Below are 18,959 nucleotides of genomic sequence, written 5' to 3'. Positions count from 1 at the left end.
TGAATATTTTCCAAGTCTCTTAGTTATAAGCCTAGACAGTATCTTATAAGTCACATTTAGTAGAGAGATTCCTCTGTAATTACAGCACTTTAACTTGGATCCTTTTTTGTGTATTGGGGTTATAAGAGCCGTTTCCCATTCTGTTGGTATTACTTCTTCTTCCCAAATTCTTGATATTAGTCTGTGTATTTGGGAATGTAAGTCTTTCCCTCCATATTTAATTAGTTCTGCTGTGATTTGGTCCTCTCCTGGTGCTTTGTGATTCTTCATGGTCCTAATTATTTCTGATGTTTCAATGAGTGTTGGAGGGTTCACTAAGGGATCTGGTCCCCCATGCGGCAGTTCATATTCTCCATTGTCTCCATCTTCAGTGGTATTTAGGATCTCCTCAAAGTATTCAGCCCATCTCTCAATGACCCTGCTGTTTTCTGTAATAAGCTGACCATCTTTGTTCTCACACATGTGTGATCTAGCTTGAAATCCGTTCTTTTCATCTTTAATTTTCATATACATTCCTCTCATGTCTCCCTCCTTTGCTAGTTCCTCAATTTTAGTGATCTTGGACTTTTCCCATTCCCGTTTTTTCTTTCTTACAACTTTTGTGGCCCTTCTTCTTGCTTCATTGTATTGCTGTCTAGTGTTCCTGGTTTCTCTCTGTAGCATTATCATTCGGGCATTGTTCTTCTCTTCTATAGTTTGTCTGCATTCATCATCATACCACCCTATTTTCTCGTTCTTTTGTTTAAATCCAACTACCTCTTCTGCTGTTCTTTTGATAGCATGCTTTATTATTTCCCAATGCTCATTTATGTTATTTTCGCAGTCCTTTTCTAATGTTGTCAGTTGTGTTTGGAGTGCCATTCTATAAGTTTCTGCAACAAGTGGATCCTTTGTGAGTTTTTGACTATCATATTGCTGTGCTCTCTTTCTTTGGTAATTGTGTATGGTACTTATTCTTTGTCTAAATTTAGCTTTTACTAGTAGGTGGTCTGAGTCAGCATTAGCTCCTCTGAAACTTCTTACATCTAGTATGTCTGATCCATGTCTCTTATCTATGAGTATATGATCTATTTGATTCTGGGTGTTGCCATCAGGTGAGATCCAGGTTACCTTGTGAATATTCTTATGTTGGAATTTTGTGCTGCTGATAGACATTCCTTTTCCTGATGCAAAATCCACTAATCTTATGCCATTATTGTTGGTCTCTTCGTGTAAACTTTCTTTGCCAATTATTGGTATGAATGCTGGTTCCTTTCCAATTTTTGCATTGAAATCTCCTATTTTGATGTCATGCTTTGGCGCTTCATCATAAATTCTTTCCAGTCCATCATAGAAGGCTTCTTTTGTGTTATCATCTGCATCTTCAGTAGGGGCATGAACATTGATAAATGATATGTTGAAGAATTTTCCTTTCAAACGTAGTGAGCAGAGTCTATCACTTACAGGTTTAAATCCAATGACATTACCTACCATTTCCTTTTTAACAGCAAAACCTGTACCTAAGTTGTTAGTGCTTCCACCACTATAAAATATAGTATACTCCTTGGTTCTGAGAATGTCCGAGTCTTTCCACCTGATTTCCTGTAGGGCTGCAAGGGGTATCCTATATTTCTTTAACACTTCAGTAAGTTGGGCTAGCGCACCTGCTCTATAAAGGCTTAGCACGTTCCATGTCGCAAAACAAAAATCATGTCCTTTTCCAGGCCTAGGTCGTTTTCCGTTGAGATCTGTCCGGGTTTTCTTGTGTGTATTAGCTTTCGTAACAGTATTTTTTATATGACAGAGTTGTTAGCCCTGTGCATAACCATCTGGGGGGCTGCCCCTTTCAGCTCTCTGGATAGCTGCCTTTATTTTCGGGTAAGGTGCCCTAGCCTTTGTGGATCCCTCCACTTCCTGCAAGGCAGCAGGTTTGATTTTGGTCCACCCCGGGTATTTTATTTCCCCGGTACCCACCATATCTGGAGGGCATTCCCCTATCCGCCACCTGGGGAGGCGCTCGATGGGAGATCAAAAACTCCACACGAGCAGACGTAGATCTACACTAGATATATTTCCAAGAATCAACACCGCGCGGAAGCCTTAACACTGGAAAGTCATAATTGTCAAATATATTTGCTTTTTCAGAAGACTTTCTGATGTGTTTCCTGCTTCTTCTGTAGACATTATATTATCCAAGCTTTGTTTTGAAACTTCTGTTCCTGGTTTCCATTTAGAATTAAGTTTCATTCTGACTATTGTTTTGTCTTGTAGTGGATGATATTTCTTATCATACTTTTTCCCCTGAAAATTAAACAGATCACACCCACCCATGCTGTATGGAAGGTCTGGTGTCTTGGTAGTCACCCCACGAAAAAACAAGGGGGGGGGGGAGAACAAGTATTCACCGGTCACTACGGATGGCTGCCTGGTCGTGTGGTTTGCGCGCTGGACTGTCGTTTGGATTTATCAAACCCTGCCCGCTCCCATCCCCCTTCGTCCTTCAACTCTGAAGGAACATCCGAAACATAAAACATTTTACAAACAAACATTTTACAAACACTAAATAGCAACGCCGAACTTAACATTTGTGACCAAAAAGTCATGGAAAGAGAAATCTACTATGTATATTCATCCATCACTAAATAGCAGGGCCGGACTTAACTATTGTGGGGCCCTATGCGTAACGGATTTTGCGGGGGCAAGTTTGTGTAGGAAAGCGTATAATAATAATATGCATTTTATTCATTCTTTACTACGTACATAACTACTTTATGAGCCTTGCGTGTAGCGAAGTCATACAGCATATCATAATAATTCTGTTTCCTACATAGATCACGCTCAATAGCAAGAATTACCAAATGTTTTAATCTATCTTTGAGAATTGTTGACCTCAAGTAATTCTTCATTAGTTTGAGGCGCGAGAAGCTTCTTTCACCAGATTACACAATTACGGCTAATGCATAATGCCGTTTTTATTTATCGCGCGTAGGATTGGCGTTTTCCATATTGAATGACACCCCAAAATGACAATTTTTGTCTATATATTTCAGAAAATTTGTATGAGTTTTCTAAAGATTTTAATAATTTCCGGATATTTCCAGGACTTTTTCGTATATTTTGCAATTTCAGGAATTATACAATGGTTTAATTCATAGACTATATATATATATATATATAGGACTGCCAACTGTGCGCACCACGCCTATATTATTCAATTAAATAAGTCCCGTACACCGAGGCGTCCTTGGTTGCAGTGTAGTGTTAGAAGATAGACTTCCGGTGAATTAGTTTACTGTGTAAAGAAACCATCACTGAAGATAAACACTACGTTCAAAATATTTCTTAGTCATAATTTTGGTAACAGTGCTATAGACATAGCCAGATTTTTATAACAACAAAATCTGATTTACCAACTTAAAAAAAGAGCATTTACATAGATAGTGTTCTAACTAGTTTATATATATATATATATACATATATATAATTAAAAACACATTAAGCCATTTTTTTCCAAAAACAAATTATACTAGTGTGTATGGTCGTATATGTAGATATAGTTTATAGCCATAGGTCACTAAGTCTGGGTCAAAGTTTACATGTTTACTACGTGTACAATTAATTTTTATTGAAGTAGGAACAATGATTAGAATTCTATTAGGTGAAGACAAATTTGGAACAATCAATTTTTTTAATGGCTTTTAGAATAATTGGATGTTATTTAGGATTTAATTAGTTTAAAAAATTAATAACTTGCAGAGCTGAAAGTTTTATGCATATTTTTCAATTATTCATAAATACACTATTGCTTGTAATTTTTAATGGCTTCATTCTCCATTTATATATATATATATATATATATATATATATATATATATATATATATATATATATATATATATATATATATATATATATATATAATGCATACTGCATGCTATCTTAAAAAAAAACTACTAATAAATTTTAAAAAATAGGTATAGAATCTAGATGTAAATAAAAGTTGGTAAAGATGTCAGTGTGTAGGCTCGTGGACTCACTATTGTTATCTTTTTTTTAGGCTGACTCACTCACAGACTTAAATTCTATCACCCATTATAGGCCTATAGGCTACCTAAGTAATAAATGACACTCTCAAAACTGTATTGACACTTTCATTAATCGCTTATTTAACTCATATTAATAGTATACAATGTAAAAAGAAATTGTCAATGTGATGAAAAGAGAAATATATTATCCAAGCTGGCATTATCATTCAAACATTGTGAATGTCATAAAATAAGTTTATACCGGAAGTACCTCATCTCACATTTTGGAGTTGAACGAAACTTATGCTTAGTTACCCTTAGTGTTGGCAGTCCTGTATATATATATAGTCTATGGTTTAATTCAATAATTTAGACACCTAGAATTAGCGCGGGTCCTATGAAAGTGCGGTGCCCACTGCGGTCGCATAAGTGCGGAGCCCAATGCGGTCACCTAAGGCCGGCTCTGCAAAATAGCGGCGTATGCTACGCCGACGGTCGACTAGTTCATCATAAGAAATACATTACATTTGCTTATAACTCTACAAATATTTGATAGATTCTTTTGCACTAAACGATTGTTAAGATAAAACTTGAAATTCTGCCAATCACTAAAATGCAAAATAATGTTATAACTCTGCCATGCGCATCGCCATCCAGGATAGTGCAGAAGGTGCGCACTTTTAAAAACCAGACTAGGAAGGATGTTTACATTAGGAAGAAGAGCCATTTCCGCCCAAGTCGAGAGCCGAAGTGAAAATAAGACTATGCTAAAGATAGATGTTGTTATAGTGTATTTGTGATGTCCTGTGAATAAACATCCTTGCCCCCTTGAGTTGCCTAGAGCCCTTAAGTTATTACAATAATATACAATATTGTAAAAAAACATACTGTAATGTTGACCCATATTCTTAAATAGGGCTGGTTCATTCCAGGATGTCCCATCTGCTAATGGTGTCTAGACAGAAGATGTGCAGGATTTTACAAAGTAAAAAAAAAGTGCTTTTCTGATGAAAGTATGCGGCATATCTCAGTTCTATTTTTATCGCATAGCAAATTTTTTATTAAATATATGAATGTTTTGTTGACTAAGAAATCTCTCTTGAGCTGTATGAAGGACACTCTTGCATTGCTGACGCTGATCATTGCTTAGACAGCAGTTTTTCTTCTATGATAATTCTTTGGTTTGTTACAGATTCTGCTGTCTCAACCAGAGTAATAGATTGCGTGTTAGTCACCTTGTTTTTATAATCTTCTTCATGTTAAATAGCTTACTAGCCCAATTTTAGATTAAATGTCTTTTTTTTTATGAAACAGTGTGATGTCATAAAAAAATTCAGTCCTCAAAGTTAAATTAATCTATTATGGGATTTTTTTTTCAGCAGAATGCCCAAATAAGTTAAAATTAAAACAGTTTTAGAACAAAAAATGGACGTTTTGAAATGTTCATGCCTGATATAGGAATATGGGTAACAATATTGTAATACTTATGTAGGTTATGGCTGAAATAGATATGAATACTTTTTACTTTTATACTGTTCATAACTGCTGTATAATAAAATAAACAAAATTGCCAGTCACAAATTTTCGTTTCATAGAACTCTTTTTTTTTTGTTACCAGCAAATAAACTAAAAAAATCTGGCAATGTGGTAAAACACAAAATTTGAAACGGAATCACAACAGGATACACACAGTTTCTAAAATAAACCACGTTATTAATTTTGTTCTTTTAATTTGTAGATCTACACATTGTGAAAGTGATTGTTAGTAGGCTTTTTTTTATTTAAATATATCTTGATATATAATATAGATAGGTTGTTTATAGATCTAGTTCTGTTATGTTTTTATTAATTATGTTATTTTAATTTTACTAACTAAAACTAACTTAACTACAGCTAATAGATCTAGAATACTAACTTACTACTAAGTCTAAGTCCTAGCCTAAGTTAAGTATTACTAGATCTAGATCTATTTTTCTATGTCGTCTATGTGACATCTTATTTATTCTCTTAGTGAAGTTAGTCTCTTAGTCTTACAAAACATCATGATCATATCAGATTATCATGACATGATAATCATGTCAATTGTCATGTATAGACTCATTGTGTGAGTTTTGAGTTTAGTAATATTATAATATAAATAAGTAAAGAAAAGACCAAAGACAGTGTGTCTAAATCTCTAAAGTATGTAGACTGAGACTCTATTCATATTGTCTCTATCAGACTCTAATACTCTATCATAGTCATAGAGTCATATGTCAATGTGATGTCTAAGTCTAATCTAATGATTAATGTAGTAGTACTAGATCTAGAATCTAGTAGTAGAGTTAGTAGAGTTACTAAGAGTAGTATTGAATTGAGTAATTCTAAATTAATTAATGTTAATAATAAAAAAATTAATAATCTATCACTATCATCTATTATAATAAATATTCTATAATAAATAATGTCAATAATGATAATCTGAACGGAAATCGTATCGGTGATCGATCAGATTCAATCTCTTGACTCTTCTTCACTTGAAGTTGAAGACAAGACTGTCTGAGTTAATTAAGTTAGAGTGTTAGTAGACTGTCACTGTGATCTATACTATTATTTATACTATATATATATATATATATAGTAGTTTAGAGGTCTAGGTCTATATAGATCTCTGTGTCTTTATGGACAGTATAGATCTAGAATAGATTCAAGTCTAGAATAGTCTCTAAGACTCTATAGTGAGTCTATAGTTCTATAGTAGTGTCTCAGTCTAGAGATCATCTGATGATATCTAGATTTATAAGTCACATTAGATTCTAGTGACAGTCTAGTCTAGTTCTTATTCTTGTAATTGGTAGATGTCTAGATCAGATGATATTGAATAATATTGATAGATAAATAGAATCTAGATCGGACAGGTTTTAATTAAAAAAATCGATCTAGATCTAATCTAGATCTAGTATATACAATGTACTAGATTTTAGCTCTAGTGTATGTAGTATCTAGATCTAGAGTAGCAGCAATTTTCACGTTTGGATTTTTATAGCGCCCTAACGGTCTGACCTATGAAAAAACTGATGGTATCTCTGAATACCTCGTCCTTTTGTCTATAAAACTAGATCTGATTTAATGTATCACTGACACTAGGCTTAAATTAAATATGAGGTCAAAGAGGTGTAGGGTGGGTATCGCCAAGCGTACTTTTCCTCGATCAGATTTTTCCCCTAGTTATTAAGCTCGATCGGGCTGATGGAAGGATTGATCAGATCAAAGAAAATATAAATATGTTTTAATCTTTAATTTTCAATATGAAGTCATTTTCTTTTTACTCCAGCGCAAGAACACCGTCTACTGCCACCTTTCCCATGCTCCACAACTTCAAATAGTCTCTTTGAAATGATGAGCCATCAGACTTAAAAATAGACATAAGCCCACAACCCATTTCCTTCACTACCGCCTACTACCGGGAGGTAAAAAAATAATAATTCCACACCTTATGAGTTTGACCTCATCATGAACTTAGCCTTAGCCTTTACAAGGAAAAGAAAATAGTATGTGTCAGATTTGAAGAAAAAAGGTGCATGCACAGTAGCAATATAGTAGTAATTTGGTAAATATTCAAATAAAGTTTTAGTAATAAAAAGTGAACCGATTGAACCTCTATACAAATTGGGGCTGTTCGAGCTTTGCACTTTACTATGGTATAGATCTAATAAAAAAGTAATAATAATTAGATCTAGATCTTTAATAATATAGACTATATAATTATATATTATATTAATAGATCTAATATGTATAGAAATAGTCTAGATCTAATAAATACATTTATTTAAATAAGGTTTGTCTTTGACTCCAATTATAAAATCATTTTAAATAATTGTAAACGATCATAAAAAATCATATTAATAATTCTAATTGATAGTCTGTCATCTATCTTTAATAATATTAGGTCTTAGTCTTAGAATGTGAATATCTTAGTGAAAAAATAAAAATAAACTGAAAGGAAAAAAAGTCTTTGGCGCTAAATGAATAGGTTGTATCATAAGTTGTATGCATATAATATTAGTAGAATGTGGTTGTTCTGTATTTCTTCCGAGTCACATTGGGGTTGTGTTTACATGACACGCCATGCTTAGTTTCAGTTAGTAACAGTTAGTTCATAGTGGGAATCTGAAGCATTTTAAGTCAATATTTAGTGGTTTTAATTTATTCATTGGCGCCAAACTATAATTTGTTAATCACAGGAGAATCTAGAGATCCATTTTTGTAATAGTTTCAACTAAAACCAATAAGTTAAATCTTTGATGAAAGTACCTAAGCATTGGCCTTCTATATAGTCTGCCATACTGAGATCTAGATCTCTTGCTCTACACAGACTACACATACATTTCAGTTCTTAGCATTCGGGTAACCACCCCAAGAAAACAAATTTAATACTTTAATCCACCCCCTCCCTCTTCAAAAGTAAACAATCTTAAACTTGAGTAGAACACTAAAAGTTGGACAGCAGACCAGTGTGTATTGAATTAGTTGCATTAGTAACTAATATAGTTATTTGAACATTCATGAACTTTGTTGATATGTACTCTGTATATTTTAAAATGTTTGTGAATGTAAAATGTTTTAAAAATAGAGGAGCAACAGGAATGGGAATATGGGAAGGAAGAAATGCTATTCTCCTCTTTCTTGTTCAACTGACATGTAACTTAGCTTAATGATGTAGGTCAGAAATCCAGAACAACCCCATTAACTAGAATAAGTCACAAAATTTAGAGCCTGCTTGTTTGTTTTGCTCTCATCAAAATAATGTTCTTTGATACTTAGACCTTGAGATATAGATTTAGGAAATTTTCCTATTTAAATTTAATAACTTAAATTCATCAAAGATTGTCATGATTGAAATTCCCTAATTTTTTCACTTACTTTATTCTTTAAAAGAAAAGTTGTAGTTTTGTAATAGTTTAATTAATTTGATTGATCCTCAAATAAGAAAGAATTGTTAGAAGAGGTATATAAAAGGTTTATAAAAAGATATACTCTAGTTAGAAGCAGTTGCTAGTGGATGCCTGTACCACTCTATCACTTCTAAACAAATATAAATCACAATATTTTGAATGCTTTTATATTTTGTCTTGGACCATAACTATAATAATTTTCTGTTTACAGATGCCTCAGGGAAGGAAACGAGCTCTTGATAAGGTTACTTCTGGAAGCAAACCTAAAAAGTTAAAAGGTATTTTTGACAATCTATGTGATTGGATTTGTATTGTCACTAGATATGAATAAAAAAAAAAAAAAGAAAATTTGTATTACAAAATCTTTTTTTTTTTTACCGCCATCGTCTTAATTAGGTAATTAGTAATTGTCACAACCTGTTTTCTCCCTCGCTCGTCACTACCTCATTTTACCTCATTTTAATATATATATTATGTACCAGTATTATTACATTGGCTCTTTTCGTCTAGTGATGATTCTCACTCTTGGTGTGTGCAATTACTTTGTCTGCATAATTATTAGAGTACTTTGAGTAGATATAAAAATTTAACTAATGACAACAATGTCACAACATCATTGACCACATAATGAATACTTGTAAACTCAAACTCTCTAATTAAAACTAATATTTAATATTCTAAGTAAGGCATCGATGGCCACTTTAAAATCATGTAATAATTGATGAATGAATTGATAACTGTAGACATACATTAGTAATAACATAAAATAATAACATAAGACAAGTGGCTTAAATACTAAATACTAATAAAACTATCTCTGTTAACATAATAAACAATAAAGACATAATCAACAACACAGCAATTAGTCACCCATGCCAATTAGACCACCACTGCTACTCCCTCCTCCATGCACTGGACCCAGCGCCGCAGACTGCATTAGAGTTCAGTACCACTGTCCATGTCATCTGATGCAAATCACTGTATGTCGCTCATCGTCTTGCTAACTGGTCTTCGCCACTGTCGCTAACATCTATTCAGTCTATCAATGCTTAGGCTGTCACATACTCAAAACTACTACCCAGAGACTGCCATCTACCGCCTCAAACTCTGACTTGGACTCACAGACTCTCATTTAATCTGACTGAGACTGTCACTCAGACTGATAACCAAATTATCACTAACAACTAGCTAAAGCGCCATTTTATTTATTCGTAATCAACTGATATCTAATGCTAGATATATAACTAATAAAAACATTTGTTCTTACACTGGTCCATTAGAATTAATTCCTACATGTCGTCTCTGGCAAACAACTCACGCTTCCTGGGGCCAAGATTGCGAGCCAGCCTCTGCGACTTGCTCCCAATGTCTGTATATGTCATTCACCAGAAAACGCCTAGCACATGACACACGCCCCTGCTAACACTACATGGCGCTGTGTCCCAACTGCCCCAAAACTCTACTCTATGTAGGCGGAGACCTGTGCCTAAACTAACGCTTCTAAATCTTCTTTGTCTGTCCCGTCCTACGGTTATCAAGTCGCCCTATACATCTAAGTGTCTCACTATTCCTCCTCTTTGTCTGTACTCTGTCAATTCTGTCGGTGAGACACAAAAACACCTTACAAAATAATAAACATGGCCCACACAAACACATATATCTGTGACAGTAATATAATTTTTAGAAATGTATTGTGCAAGTATTTGGTAAGAAAAACAGAACAAGAGTTCTTAGCAAATTTATATAGCTAATTTTTGTCAGACACTGTCACTACCTAAGGTGCCTAAGCTGTTGTTATAAATAACTTTTTCTTTAACAAATATATTTACTTTAGCTGTACTAACTGGCTATGTCTATTGTTCACAGGCTATTTATTGTTTATTTTGCCTGAAACCTTCCTTCGCCTTTATTGCAGTTCCCCACAATACTAATGGCACATGAATTCTAGTATCCATTAAATTGAATTGAATTGGCCCATTTTTTTTAATGTCCATGTCCTCCCCCACACACAAAACCCCAGAAAATATGGTAGTACATTTATATTCTTCAGATTGTCAGTTCTATATCTATATTGGGGGACAAGTGCTGATCTCCTCCTGGTGTCCTCTGGTAACTGGAGTAAGTTCACCATCTTGCACTCTGGGTGTTCAGAAAAGGGCTAAGGTTGCAAGATCCTGCAACTCTTTCTGACTTATTTTTACACTCGACTGGTGCTGAGTGTGATGTTGCTTGTTCAGGCTGTCTTGAGGTCAACTCTAGATGACTTGAATTTCAACCAATTACTCTGCAAGCGTTTGAGTTTTATTGTTCGGGTGTATTCAGTGTAGTTGATCAACAATACAGAATAAACAAGACATCTATTTTAACAAGTAAAGAGATGTAGTCAACGCTAATGAACAATTTATCCTATGTTTATTCTAAGAAAAGGCCACAGTAAAAGTCTCTGTCAACTAAACACGTCGTTACCCTAGATGATTATATCGCTAACTGATTTTCCGGTCTCTAACCCCAAATATCCCAAACATCACTAGTCCTGTTCGATATGCGTCTTCTATGGTGCGTCGCTAAATAACTAATCTATAAATAAGGTGTCTAACATGAGCTCTTGCTGACGCTGTTCTTGCATGCTCATCTTGTGTAGGGAGACTGTCTGACAGGGCTTTCAGTCAGCGATGAGACTGATCTAACAAAAGTTTAATAAATGGCTTGTGTTTTTTTATGAACTTCTGCACTTAGATATTGAATATATATCAAAACTGTTTCTTAGTTATCACCTAAAATGATGTCTCATGATAATGATAGATGAATGAATAATGACTTTTCATTTAGATATCTCATAATTCTGATATTATATTTTATTGTACAATATCATTTACCTATTTTGTAAATATATTTTTTTAAGTACTAATGCTGGAATGTTTTCCTTTATAACAGTAACACATGACTCCCATGGTTCAGTTCAAGGAATAGTGCTGACTTGTGGTACAGGGGATGTTGGTCAGCTTGGTTTGGGCGAAGATATCACAGAACGTACACGTCTTGCTTTTGTAGACATACCAGATCCTGTAGTTCAAGTTTGTGCTGGTGGCATGCATACTGTGTGTTTGACAAGCACTGGTCAGGTAATATTAATACCCTACAAATTTCCATTTGTTTGGCATATTAACATTATCGTATCTTACATATAGTTCATCAATTTTATGTTGGAAACAAGCAAAATAAAAAAAACCCAAAGATTATATTAATAGTAGTTGTATCAATAATTGTGGATTAGTCATGTAATTAATTTTATAATAGATCTAGACTAATTATAATAAATCTGTGCAATTAGAAATATTTGTACCAATTGTTTTTGTTTTGCATTATTTCATGCTATCTTTCTCAATATGCTTATGATCCTATCACTTGTCTGGACCAGCTGGAAAGGGGTATAGGCAAGAAAGAAGGGGGTATCTGAGTCATCGCTTTTTAGATGTACTGCTATTCTTTTTTTTTTAAAAAAAAAAAGGTTTTATAGTTATTTTTAGTTAATTTCCTTTTTTTTTCCTACAAACAATAAAGGGCACTACAACTTATACCAATTTTAAATCAAGGAAAATTTCTTTCCCTTGTTTGAGATACAAAATAATTAAAATTGCCAATTGTCACCTGTTTAATTTTTTTATATTGATTCTTGTGTTGGGTGTGGGAGAAATAATGTGTATAAACTTTTTAACAGTCAGAGTTGCCATAAGTTTTGTAAAAAATAACATTGCATATGAACTCAGTTTATAGGCTGTATTTCTATTGATCCAATTAGAACAGATCAAATGAAATTTATGTATGGTTTGTTTGATACCATTATATTTAAATCTTGAAAGTTTATGGGCCACAATTTTTAGAATACAGATCTTATCACATCAAAATTCACTTAATAGTTGTCTATTTCAATGCACGAACTTAAAAGAAATTATGTGATAGAACAATGATGGGGTTTTTCTTTCATCACATGGCTAGGTATACACTTTTGGATGTAATGATGAGGGTGCTCTTGGTCGTGATACAAGTGTAGAAGGATCTGAAACTAAGCCTGGTAAAGTAAACCTTCCTGCGCCGATTGTAATGGTCACGGCAGGAGATAGCCATACAGCAGCTTTGACAGATGATGGAAGAGTATATGCTTGGGGGAATTTTAGAGTAAGCTAACTTTTAAACAAAAATATTTCAATCTAACATTCTGTGTCTAATGTTGAGAGGAAAATATTTATTACAATACACATGTATATGGTAAAATACTGAAATCTTTAAAGGCTGAACAAATTATAATGTCTAATGCCTTTAGGATGCTAATGGTAAAATGGGTTTGACAACAAATGGAATTGAGAAAACACCAATTGAGTTGATTCAAGAAGATGTTGTTATAAAAATGGCTTCAGGGAGTGATCATCTGGCATGTCTCACAGACAAAGGAGAAATATTTACTTTAGGTAAATAAAATCATGTTTGTTTAGTTCATATTAAATGGCAAATATTTTCTTCTAGAAGGAGCAGACTTTTAAAAAATAGGTCATCAATATTTAAATTATATTATTTTTCTTTAATTTATAACATTAATTTATGCAGGGTGTGCAGAGCAGGGCCAGCTTGGGAGAATAGCAGAATGTTTTGCAACACGCGGCGGTCGCAAAGGACTCGGTAAATTTTAATATTTTTTGTATGAGTATGTTTCAATGTAATGAAAGTATGTTTAAAAAATAAAAACCCTTAACATTTGTGTTCATTACCTTACTTAATATTAAATACTCTTATTTTTATTGTTTACTAGGCAGAAAGTTCCCATACAAATTTCTTTATATATCACATTGAAACCATGGCTTCTCTTTAACTTTCTCATAATAGGTATTGTTGTATACTATGTAAAACTGTTCAACTGATTGACCATGAAATTTTTTTTTTCCCATTAAATAGTAATTACTATGCTTAAGTAGTTTTTTTTTCTTCTCTTCTAATTGTTATCCATGAGGAATCAAGTTATATTGAAAAAGTGTTGCTCTTGTTTCACAACGTATCATTCAGAAAAACAACATTCACATTTTTCAGAAATGATTCTCTCTCCTGGTCGAGTAAGAGTTAAGCGTCACAAGAGTAGAAAATTAGCACAATTTTCTGATGTTTGGGCAGGATCTTATACAACATTTGCCAAAGATAAAGAAACTGGAGATATATACTCATGGGGACTGAATAACTACTACCAGCTAGGTGAGGCATTCACTATATACATTTGTGGTATGAAAGTGGTAAAAAAAAAATAATTTAACATTGTGTTACTCAAGTTTTTGCAGGGTTTTAACTCTTTCTCTCCCAAGCCACGATAATAGCGCCGGTCGTTTTTGTAAAAGCCGATTAAGCTACGATATTGTTGTTGGTGCAGTTAACATCTTTGTTTCGTTCCTATTCTTGGTTAATAATTTTAAATGCTTATATTCTAAATCTACTTGATTTCTGCTTGCAGAAGAGTTCACTGTTTACTTCCTTCAACATGGTTTTAATATTACAGAGCGTTTTGAAAGTCGTCTTTTTTTGTTTGTTTGTTTGTTTGTTTATGTTTGGAAATGGAGCCTGGTCCCATCTGGAGGTTGATCTACTAAAACTTGTAGATCTAAATTATATTCGGATCAACATGTAAAAGACCTTATTGATTCAGATAACAGTGGTTTTGTTTTATCTGTTCATAGTGATAGTCACTAGTGATAGTTTTAGTGTCAGTGTTAGATCTAGATCTAGATTTTAGATCTGAATCTGATAGTTCATCAGCTGATGAACCTGCCACGCCCCCTCCTAAAAACTAGACGTATTAGCACAAAGAATACATCTAGATCTAGGCCTGTTTCAACAAATTTAAAAAATGCAGAGATGGGTACTAAAATGGAAAGCAATTTTTTTCTGCCAATGTGGTATATAGAGGTGTCAACATGAGCTTACTCAATTCTGAGTCAACTGAGCTTTACTCTACTAGATTCCGCAATTGTTGATAATCTTGTTGATGCAATAAGGAGTTATGCAGTCTACATAATAAAAATAAACACTCCAGCATGCAGGGCATCCATTTTTACAAAATGGAAACCAGTTTCTAACTATGAAATTTATACATTTCTGGCCATGACTACAATGATGGGATTAGACTCGTCGTTATGTCCTGCACATCCATATGGATTAATTTTAATACCACAGTTAAAACATGGAAGTTGTTTTTTGTTCAGGCAAACATTACATAAGTGGCAATGAATCACTTTTATTTACAATATATCATGTGCAGTGTAATTATTTTCTTACTGGAACTTAATGTTGCAAGTTGTTTTTTTTTCTCATAAATTTTTCTCTGGTGGTGACCTTGGATAATGTGCTCCAGTTTTGTACTCCATGAGTTTTTCTTATTGTTTTAGTGCCAGTTCTAGTTCATGAAAATATGAATAAGGATTATAAAACAATAGCATTTAATTCAGTTTGGAAAAGAAATGATCTTCTTATGTGACTTGGATTAAATTTTTTGTCTCGTCCATTGGTGAGTTTTCAGATTTTCATCTTTACTTGTCATAAAGCAAAAAAAAACAACAAAAAAACTCTTCAATTTATACACTTTCTTTTGTAATATCTAAAAAGAACATTCATTTTCCTTTAATTCAATATCAAAAACATTATTATATGATTGTAAATAAAAAAGTTATGCCATTATAATTAGAACATGTTAGTGCACTACAATCGGATAAAATTAATTAATTCCGTCAGAACGTGGAAAATAATTACGGAGAGAAATAGTTAACATTATTTTATTATGTTCTAACATTGTTTATATCAGGTTTTGAGCATCTTATCTCAACATTTTCATAAGGTATTTATTTTTGTATTTATCAGGTTTTGATGACAAAGTGAACAGATTTGTTCCTGGTCGTGTGTCATCATTTTCTGATTTGGGCTCGTGGACAATGATTAGTGGTGGTCTTCATCACACTATTGCACTTCATTCCTCTGGTAAGGAATAAATCAGAAGTCATCAACATGTGTCATGTTTAAAATAGAAGTATACAATGAAATGTGATTTTCTTGAAAATATTTTGGTTTGGTTTCTCATTGGGACATGAAAACTAAAAGGCTTCTTCATTATAATGCATGTTAGTTTTTTCTTTTTTTTTCTGCTTTAAGTTAAATTTGATAATGTAATGGACATAATGACAAGTATGATAGATGTCAACTAAAGAAAACATGCTTTTTTTTAATCCAGGCAAAGTTTATACATTAGGAAGAGGTGATTATGGCAGACTAGGACTTGGTGAGAACTGTGAGGAAAAGACAAAGCCCACAATAGTGCCTGCTTTAGAAAACTGCAAAGCTGTTAATGTTGGTGCTGGTGGATGTGTCAGTTTTGCAGTAACTGATAATGGTTAGTAACCTACATTTTTTTTTGTATAAACAGGAATGTAATATAATTGGCAGAATTTTTACAATAATCATTTCAATTGTTTTCAGGTGACCTTTTTTCATGGGGCATGGGTTCAAATCTTCAACTGGGTCTTGGAAATGAGGAAGATCAGTTGGTGCCAAACAAAGTTACAGGAAAACAGTTGGAATCAAGGTAGAAGTCAAAGTTTGTTTGTTTTTTTATGTAATAAAACTTTTAATAAGCTTTTAATCTTCAACTGAAGTAAGTAGACATGTGCAAAGCCATCTAGAGTGGTTGACTTGGTGTCCCTTATGCTATCCTTTCTATTTCTCCTCAATGACCAAGAATTTGTGTTTCTCCCCTGAACTCATGTGTGCTGGGCTTTGTTATTGCACTTGAACTTAAGAATTATTCTAAAAGAGACTTTTACTTGTTCTTTCTCCAGGAGTGTGGTGATGGTGTCATCTGGAGGACAGCACACAGTTGTACTTGCTAAAAATGTTCAAAATGGAGTAGCTCACTGACATACATAGACTGGTGCTTTAGGTAGCTGTTAGGATTGAGCTGTGCTGTCAAATGTTATTGCTACATTATGAACTTCATGTGCTAGCTATTACAACACTATATCCAAATATAAGCCATTTTTAAATATCAATGCCCCTTTCAAATCTCATTCATCATGTCTTTAAAAATTGATTTTCTGTTACATCTTGGTGAAGCAACATCCATTTTCAATGTTTAAAATAAACATTTCTTGGTGTAAACAAGTGAACCTTTTTTGGTAAGAGTACATTCCTTACCTTTTCTAGCAAAGCTAGTCTTAAGTTCATATTCAAGAGTGTAGAATGGTTTTATAAAGATTAAGGGAGGGGGGGGGGTTTGCATTTTTTTTTTTTTTTTTGTTCTGTAATATTTATTTCCCCTTGGTACACAAAGATATAACAGAACTAAATGCTGACTAATAAATCATAACTAGTGTAATTAAATCAAAACTTGTGTAATTGGTAAAAAAAAAGGAAAAACAACTGCCAATAATTTACAAATCAGTGGATTTTTCACTCTGGTCTGTAACCATATTAAAAAAGAATCTACTTTTGACTTAACAAAACTTTATAGCTGATTGAATTATTCATGCACTTTTTTAATTAGCATAGTGTAACTGATTGATCTGGTAAAATTATCTGATCTTACTTAAGTTTAATTTTTTTTTTTTTTTTTTTTTTTTATCTTGCATTGATTTCAGTATGTGAAACATCATTTAAGGAACATACCAGTCTCCAGTGTGACCTGTATTAGAGTCTTTTACTGTTCTCTTTCTCTTGCTTTTTTATTTATTTTATACAATATGTGAAATCATTTATGATTGTAGGTGAGATTTGCTGAATTAGAAAAAAAATCCTGTGTACGGTATTTAAAGTTTAGTAATGATGAACATTGCCGCAAGTGTGCAAGTAGTCATCTTTTGGAGCTGCTTCAAAATGAAAAGATGTGCACTTAATGTTCATGATTATGGTATTTTAAATAGTCTTAATTATTTATTTTATGATATGAATTATACTATTTACAATTTTTACCTTATCAATGCTGTAATTTAAATTTTCTTTTTTAAATTTGATCTGGATGCTACTGGTAGTGTTCTGTGCTCATTAAATATTGTTTCACATGAATTAAAAATCTAGGGGTCTTCATTTTTTTTTTGTAATTTGTTTTATTGAATTTTTGTTGTAGTTGAATATTTGTATAATGCTTAAGGATTAGTTTTTTAAATTTAATTTTATTAGAGCCTCTTTCTAATTGAACCTTTAGTTGACATCTTTTCATTTTACCATGAATTCTTTTAAATTAGCTGTGCCAAATAGTTTTGAATCAACATGCTTACTATTTCAATGTAAAATAATTTTTAACATGTTTGAAAAAGACTCTGTGAAAGGTTGGTTGTTTTTGAGCTACACAGTATTGCTATTATAATGTATACATTGTTTATTAGAATAAATAAATGATTTGACATGCGAGTTCATTACTACACTAACAATGACCTAGAAGTAGTGTAATACTGTTTGCTTTAATGCTCGTGTCAATCTACCACAATTATAGGATGTCATTGTTAACTTTCTAAGCATTTGCTATGCTGTCTCACAATTGATAACAGTACATGTATATTGTTACCATTGTTTTCATTACTTCCTCGTTCCCCCCCCCCCCCCCCCTCCATTTTGTTTTTCTTTCCGGAGTCCGTTGAGCAGAAGTGTCAATACTACAGAGCCTTTGAGTGCATAGACTGCCACGCGAATAACTAGCTTGATGTTGGTGGAACATCATTGAAATCCGTGTAATTCTTCTTGGTTATCATTTTACCTGTAGGACCAGATCAGTCATCCTAGATCTGAGAATAACCCCTCAGTGGTTTCCAGATCAGGCAGTTCTTTGTATGGTTTTTCTTCTATAGAAGTGTTTTGGGGCCAGAAGCTTGTTCGTGCTTCTTCATATGCAGCTTTGAAGGACATATCCATGTAATCATTACATGTCACTTGATGCATTGGCTATGTAAATATTAGGACGTGGTAGTTACAGCACCCGGTAGTCTGTATACTAATCTAGTAGGCT

At 33.2% G+C, this 18,959-nt stretch overlaps 1 protein-coding gene across 2 annotated transcripts; it reads left to right on the top strand.

Annotated features, from left to right (window-relative positions):
- Positions 1–3,317: 3,317 nt before the first annotated feature.
- On the top strand, positions 3,318–18,360 carry LOC106061636 (regulator of chromosome condensation-like). 2 transcript variants are annotated; one of them, XM_056029809.1, is made up of 12 exons: positions 5,615–5,765; positions 9,150–9,216; positions 11,873–12,060; positions 12,935–13,114; positions 13,260–13,404; positions 13,541–13,612; positions 14,018–14,176; positions 15,830–15,946; positions 16,197–16,355; positions 16,442–16,547; positions 16,801–16,901; positions 17,599–18,360. In XM_056029809.1, the coding sequence occupies exons 2-11, from the start codon at positions 9,150–9,152 to the stop codon at positions 16,877–16,879; spliced, it is 1,272 nt and encodes a 423-aa protein (XP_055885784.1). In that variant the 5' UTR covers positions 5,615–5,765; the 3' UTR covers positions 16,880–16,901; positions 17,599–18,360. The 2 variants fall into 2 exon arrangements, with proteins under 2 accessions (XP_013075297.2, XP_055885784.1); XM_013219843.2 differs by lacking the exons at positions 5,615–5,765; positions 17,599–18,360 and adding an exon at positions 3,318–3,336 and having other exon boundaries at positions 16,801–17,590.
- The last annotated feature ends 599 nt before the right edge of the window (positions 18,361–18,959 follow it).

This window comes from Biomphalaria glabrata, chromosome 5 (genome assembly GCF_947242115.1).
Source record: "Biomphalaria glabrata chromosome 5, xgBioGlab47.1, whole genome shotgun sequence".
Taxonomy (NCBI): Eukaryota; Metazoa; Mollusca; class Gastropoda; family Planorbidae; genus Biomphalaria; species Biomphalaria glabrata.
Note: the sequence above shows the minus strand (reverse complement) of the source record. Positions and strands in the feature narration are given on the sequence as shown.